The following is a 6793-nucleotide window of genomic DNA, read 5'->3' as shown; positions in this document are numbered from 1 at the left end:
ATTCTTTTAATTTTACAGAAACTGTAAACTAAAAACATTTATGTCTATTTATTAACATATTTATATTTTTAATTTCAAATGATTATACTTTATCATCTAAATACAAGTAATTCGTAATCCATTCCTTAAAGGTAATTACTTCAAAAATAATTTTACCAAAATATAAAACGATTATTTTTATAAAAAAATGTTATTATAAAAGGGATTTAGTTAAATAAAATTGGAAAGTCCAATTTAGAGAAGTGTTTTTTTAAACGTTCAAAATCAAATATATTTTAAAAATGCACTAGTAAACATCTCGTACATTTTATGTTTATTTAAAATTTAAATAATATTATAAACAAATAATAAATAAAATAGTTTATATTTTCATCAATGATGATACTAACAGGGAAAACAAGAAAAAAAATCATAAAAGCTAAAAAAATGGATCTAAGCTCACAAGAAACACATTCAATAGAACAGAACTTAAGTTTATTCGTAGAGGAGATACAAAAGCTCCTCAAATCCAAAGCTCAACCCACCCAACAGCAATCTGAATTTTATTTTGCTACAAAGAACACATTAAGACACCTACAGTAGCATACAATAGAAAAAGAAAGTTGAAAGAAAACTTGCAATAGCTAGTTTTGAGTTGAAAAAGATTTCAACTCACAACAACAGCATTTTTAAGAGAAGTTGGGTGGAGAAGCGATCATCATCATATTGGATCAACTGAAGTGCAAGTTCTAGTGTTCATGGCTGCAAGTTCTAACCTTCCTCTCCATAACTTTCAGTATAAAATATCTTAAAAGTAACATAATCATCCAGATTCTATGAAAATATTCATTATGACATGAAGTGTAGGAATAAAACAAGCTTAGTTTTTGTTGGGAACCCCAAGCCTCAAACGGAAATCCTCTTCCATAAGAGGAAGGCCATCACGCAACTTGATCTTTGGTTCCCATCCCAGCAATTCCTTTGCTTTTGTTATGTCTGGTTTTCTCTGACGAGGATCATCAGGAGTGTTCTCAACCATCTTTATCTCCACTGCTGGATTAATAAGCTGCAAAACCAAGCCATAAATCAAAATTTTCACCAAAATTCCATTTTTAATCCACAGGGTAAATATAAAGTGCTTTCTTTCTCCCACATTACTTTGTTGATTGCATATTGCAAAGCACATGTATTATCCCTCTCACGAAAACATGTTCGTAATTCGGTATCAAAGAATTCCTTGGTTCAAACTGTTGTTTAAATCTTGCAGTTATAATATGACCAGACTGACACATAAGAGGGGTGTGGGATTGTCCAAGAATTTAAATGGTTTGTAATGCAAGTTACAACTGACCTCTTTCACATTCTCGGCAAGTTCAGTCATTGTAAATTCGCCTGGAGGAATAAAGTACCAAAACATTAGCATTTGGCAGAAAAATCAGAGCTCAAACGACTCAGTTGTGATACAACCTGGGTTCCCAATGTTGATTGGACCAGTGTTTTCCCCTTCCATCAGGCGTATAAGTCCATCAACCTAATAGATTTCAAATGTATAATCATAGTCAATCACACCTAGTTCTTGATTCAAGATCATAATATACAAATGAGAACCATGTAGCAAATATACCATGTCAGAGACATAGCAGAAACTGCGAGTTTGAGTTCCTGGAACTTGGACAGTTAAGGGTTCACCACTATAACACAAAAATGCACATGATAAGCAACAAATAAAGAGCAGGCTCAAGAAGCATATAATTCATACGGTTATAAATAAGGGTTGAGTTTTTTTATTAGTGTACTTGAATAAATCGTTATACTTGATTACAGAAGATGTTAGTCATAAAAATTAATTTATCAGCTTCTCCATCTTGCCTATAACATTATAAAGTTAAAGGATTTACCGAATTGCTTGAGCAATGAAGTTGCTGACCACACGACCATCATCAATATTCATACGTGGTCCATATGTGTTAAAGATTCTTGCAATCCGTATTTCTGAGAAAAATATATGAAAGGAAAATCATATTAAGTTAATATTTAACGGCAATGCATCACTTGTATTGTCTATGAGAAAAAGGAATTACCTATTCCATGCTGCCTATGATAATCAAACATCAAAGTTTCAGCAACACGCTTGCCCTCATCATAACAACTCCGAACTCCTGTACACACGCATTTTTATGTTTAGGCTATATCCTCACAAGTTTCAGCACAACATATTTTTAACAACACTTATTACAATATACTAAACAAGTAATTGAGGAGAATCTCACATCGTGAGCCCAACACTTAGGGAAAAATGTTTCTTAACCCACCCCCTAATCAAATTTTACCGAGTCACATAGAACAACAGATATGGCATATATATTATAATCAATGAACATTCTAAGTTCCTACAGCTTTGAAAATATGTGAATACTGTAGATCTTATCAAGGTATAATTCAAAGAGATCATATACTTGCAGCTTTCAGATCATGCTCATTAACAAATGCATGTTCAAAATGAAAAACTATTTTGAAGTGTGAAAACCAAACATTGAGGTATACATTATGATGAACTCAGCTAAATCAGTATTGGCCCCACTATGAAGCCATTGACACATCAAGTTTGGATTGAGAATGAGATGTGTATGTACCAATTGGGTTAACATTGCCCCAGTAGCTTTCTGGTTGTGGATGCACAAGAGGATCTCCATATACTTCTGAAGTAGATGTAAGCAAAATCCTGTCAATCAAAATTAAAACTTGGTAAAATCAACAATTGGTAATGATTTAGCTTATCAAATTTATCTTTTAGAAAAAGAGATAACCTTGCTCCCACTCGCTTAGCGAGCCCAAGCATGTTCAGTGTTCCAATCACATTTGTCTTTATTGTCTGTAAAGTTTTACTGTAACTGTTAGATTATTTCTCAAAATTCGCTATAAGAGAGAAATCAACCAATGCGTAGGTCATAAACACAGTTGAATCAATAAGCAGACTAACAATTGAAACATTATAACAATATATATGAAATTCCCGTGTTAAATCTGCAATAGAGCCAGGGGTGCACTGGGAGGACTTCAAACTACTTCTGTGCAAGAAGTAACTCGTGTAGAGAACTGACAAGGAGCGTGGTAAATGACAGAAATACAAAAGTAGATTCTAAGAAGCCCACCTTTACAGGATTGTATTTGTAGAAAATTGGAGAAGCAGGACAAGCAAGATGATAGATTTGATCAACCTCAATCAACAATTGCTCTGTGACATCTGTTCAGGGAAAAGAAAAGTATATACTTCTAATTAAATAAAAACACATCTAGAAACAGAGAAGAAACTCTGCATATGATAGCATTATCATTCATGTTGTGTTGAACAACATTACTGGTGTCTGATTTAGAAAATTTGAGAATAAACCATCGGAATAATCCTTAAAATTACAAGCACAAGTCATTTTATTTCCTAACATTATGAAAACTAAATTTTAGTCCTCAAAATTAGCAAATATTAGTCCCTCTAGTTCCTAATGTTAAGAATCTGTCAATTTGATCTCTTAATTTAACAACTATAGTCATTTGTCTCCCTGACTTTAAAGCACAGAAGTCAACTTAGTACCTGGCCTTGTTGTGCATCATCATTTAATTTGGTTCCCATACCCGACTAAGTTCACTGATAAGGACTAAATTGATTGATTCATTTATGTTAGGGACCAAATTGACTGATAATGCATACTTTAGAGACTAAATAGTTGACAATTGTGAGAGTTGGTAGCTAAAGTTTCTTTTTCACAATATCAAGGATTAACTGACTGATGCTTATAATTTTAGGTACTGATTTGGTGTATTACTTGAAAATTTATATATTTTTTAATTTAATATCTTCATTAATAACCAACAAGCTTCTGTTGCATGATCTATCACAGTCTTGAAGATATTTCACAATCTAGATGACTAAAATTAAGAAGCCAAACACACATTACAAGGTGGGAAGAAAGGAAAGTCAGAAATTGGAGGATTGCAATGAAGAAAATAATAAAACTATACCATGGCGAATTAACTCGAATCTTGGATGGCCAATCCATTTTTTAAGGTTGTCTTTAGATCCAGTGAAGAAATTGTCAGCAACAACAACCTGATTAGACAAACATATTGTCACATCTTGTTCCAAAGTTTTATAGCACTCATTGAATAACTAATAAACTTCAAAACTGTGTACAGAAAGATATCAACCATCCTAACCTCATTTTTTTCATTTTCCATCAGTCTGTCAACTAAGTGAGAGCCAATAAATCCAGCTCCTCCGGTAACCAGAATTCTCATATTGGACTGTTGTCAGAGATGAAAGTAACATTGTAAAACCAAGAGTTCACACAAGGAAAGGGGAAAAAATGATTAAGTAAAAGAAGATATCCTGGCAAGAGAAGTGTTCAGGTTGTCAGTGTTCTCTAGATATTGAGATGTAATACGATGTTTTAGGAACATGTACCAAATGAGCTGAACTGTGGTGTGCAATAGAATGCATAAAGTGTAATTTATAAGTGGAAAAGGCATACATTTTAATTGATTGATTGGCAACAGGAGTTGACAAGCAGAAGAATGCAATCATAACATAAATTTAGACAAGAGTAAGCATTGAGATTTAAACTAAAATGCCAACAGCTACAAGATCAAACCAGCGCACAAGTTGACATTCAGAGAGATCTGAATTGAGGAACTCATGTTCCCAACAGACATTAAATCTACCGAATTACTCTAAAATAAAATTCTAGCCAATTAAAAAATTATGATTATTTTATGTTCCTTTATTCTAAACTACAATTGGAATCAGCACCACCACGAATAAAGATTCATTCATAAAAGCAAAAAGGGAAATCTGACAAGCACAGGTAAGTTAAGCCACTTATCTGGAAATAAATGGTTTTATAGTAGAACATGTCATGATCAATTGGTCTTATCAATAGAGATCAATTTGTAACAAAAGTGAATTGACAAGAAATTTGCATAACATGATCCAAACAACAATCATAAACACAATGGAAGAGTAGAGTTCACCTGAAAAAACTTGGAAAAACGCAAGGGAGATGGCATGGGAGGTTGCTTTGCTGCTCCATTGGAAGAACTCGTTGCCATGGTCAAAAAACCCTCTGCAACTCAAATGCAGAACCAATTTCCAAACGGTCAAAATTTCAAAGTGAGTACTCTATACACACAATCGTTAAGTTGCAAAGTTTTTCAAAACCAAATCTAGTAATTAGTAACAACAGACACTTCAACTACATCCGAAAGAAAAAAAGAGATTGAGAGCTAACAATGAACCTGATTGAGACTCAAGCAAAAAAATATACAAATTCAAAACCCCAAATCACAGATCTGATCCAAACACTCCATGATCAGCCAACAATTTATAGAAGAAAGAAGATCCAGGAGTTCGAAATTTCCCACCAAACGGTAAATTAAAAATTAGATTTTTAAATTAGTTAATTCCACACCCAACAATAATTTAATAGAAAAAAATGATTTAGGGATCCTTCAAACTCACGGAAAGTTAAAGAACATATGATGAAAGGTCCTATGCAACGTCGATGACACAAAAACAAAAGGGTGGCATCATACCAAACATTGAAGACATAAAAAAAAACAAAGATGGCGAAAGTGAAACTGAAAATGCATAAGTAGAGTACGAAAGCAAAGCATAAACATTAAGTAAAGGGTACATGCAGCGGTTGAGCTTGATAATTGTGTTGAAGTTGGCTTTTGAAACTTGAATGAGATGTGGGTGTCTGTCAGAAGTGCGTGTACGCATATATAAGGTTTTGTTACAGTGTTTTGGACTTCGCAGGTAAATTTTACCGTATAGGATAAGTATCTGTTTTCTCAGCACTGTAGCAGATGAGATTGCCAAACACAATTAATGTATTTATTTATTTTAATTTTTTTTCCTTTTTTTGTTGGATTTTCTTTTCTTTTCTTTTCTTCTTCAAATAAACCTATTCAAAAAAATAAATTCCCAAAACTAACGTCTCAAGTGGAATTCTGATCTGATTTTTTTTAAGAAAAACGTTTTCAGAAATATTGAATGTTTGTAAAAGTATTCCTTTGAAAATATTAATATAAATTATCAAATAAAAATAACTTATATTATTTTGTATTGGTATGGACCGAGCGGTCAACTACCATAACTCGGTCTTCTTGACTGAGTCGATTGAGTCATGTATGGACGTGTAGGCCGATCGACACACCTAAATCATTAACGTTTAAATTAAGGTCAGTAAAGCTAACTATCATTAACTAGGTAATATGCCGTAAGTGAAATTCATTTCACTAATCTGACCCAATAAGGTAAGTTCATTAAAATAATATAAATATCGCATATTCAAATAATAAGGTACGTCATCATCACTATATACCTCCGAGTGCTGAATACCATTTTTGCTGATTTGAGAATCGGAGTGCCTTCTGCAAATATCCTTATTCGGCATTCACCTGAGATTGAGCGACCAAGACTCAAAAAAGTAGTATCGAGACGAGAATGACACGTTGAAACTCTAATAGTCTACCCGAAAAAAGAAAATTTATGAGTTATTTTTTCAACTACACTTTCCGGCTACCAAAAATCACTTTGAGAATTCAGACCTTCAACTCAAATTCTGACTTTCATATAAAAAAAATCTATTTTATTTTAGTAGATATGTTGACAACAGGTTGGTTTAGAGTTTTAAATTATTTATTGACTAACTATTTTCATACATATCTTATTAACTTTGGTAATTTGTTTTTCTTCCAATTATTTAGTAAAATGTTAATTTTAATCAACTAAGTATCTTTAAATATCACGGAATTT

The 6793-nt window shown here is 32.7% G+C and overlaps 1 protein-coding gene across 4 annotated transcripts; it reads right to left on the bottom strand.

The window, feature by feature from the left end:
* Positions 1–438: 438 nt before the first annotated feature.
* Positions 439–5843, bottom strand: LOC137821468 (UDP-glucuronic acid decarboxylase 6). Of its 4 annotated transcripts, none has more exons than XM_068626194.2 (13): positions 5667–5843; positions 5005–5096; positions 4192–4278; positions 3997–4084; positions 3132–3223; positions 2787–2851; positions 2613–2701; positions 2061–2138; positions 1878–1971; positions 1604–1670; positions 1447–1510; positions 1331–1371; positions 439–1045 (listed from the first exon to the last, which is right to left on the bottom strand). In XM_068626194.2, the coding sequence occupies exons 2-13, from the start codon at positions 5080–5082 to the stop codon at positions 860–862; spliced, it is 1029 nt and encodes a 342-aa protein (XP_068482295.1). In that variant the 5' UTR covers positions 5083–5096; positions 5667–5843; the 3' UTR covers positions 439–859. The 4 variants fall into 4 exon arrangements, with proteins under 4 accessions (XP_068482295.1, XP_068482368.1, XP_068482523.1 ...); XM_068626267.2 differs by having other exon boundaries at positions 5671–5834; XM_068626422.2 differs by having other exon boundaries at positions 5492–5727.
* Positions 5844–6793: the final 950 nt, after the last annotated feature.

Source organism: Phaseolus vulgaris, chromosome 11 (assembly GCF_051622355.1).
Source record: "Phaseolus vulgaris cultivar YP4 chromosome 11, ASM5162235v1, whole genome shotgun sequence".
NCBI classification, from domain to species: domain Eukaryota; kingdom Viridiplantae; phylum Streptophyta; class Magnoliopsida; order Fabales; family Fabaceae; genus Phaseolus; species Phaseolus vulgaris.
Note: the sequence above shows the minus strand (reverse complement) of the source record. Positions and strands in the feature narration are given on the sequence as shown.

Coding starts and splice junctions, on each gene's coding strand:
- LOC137821468 (XM_068626194.2), bottom strand. CDS start 5,082: ATGGCAACGAGTTCTTCCAATGGAGCAGCAAAGCAACCTCCCATGCCA. Junction 4,279..5,004: donor GTTTTTCCAAGTTTTTTCAG/GTGAACTCTACT, acceptor CTCTGACAACAG/TCCAATATGAGAATTCTGGT. Junction 2,852..3,131: donor ACAAATACAATCCTGTAAAG/GTGGGCTTCTTA, acceptor AAAACTTTACAG/ACAATAAAGACAAATGTGAT.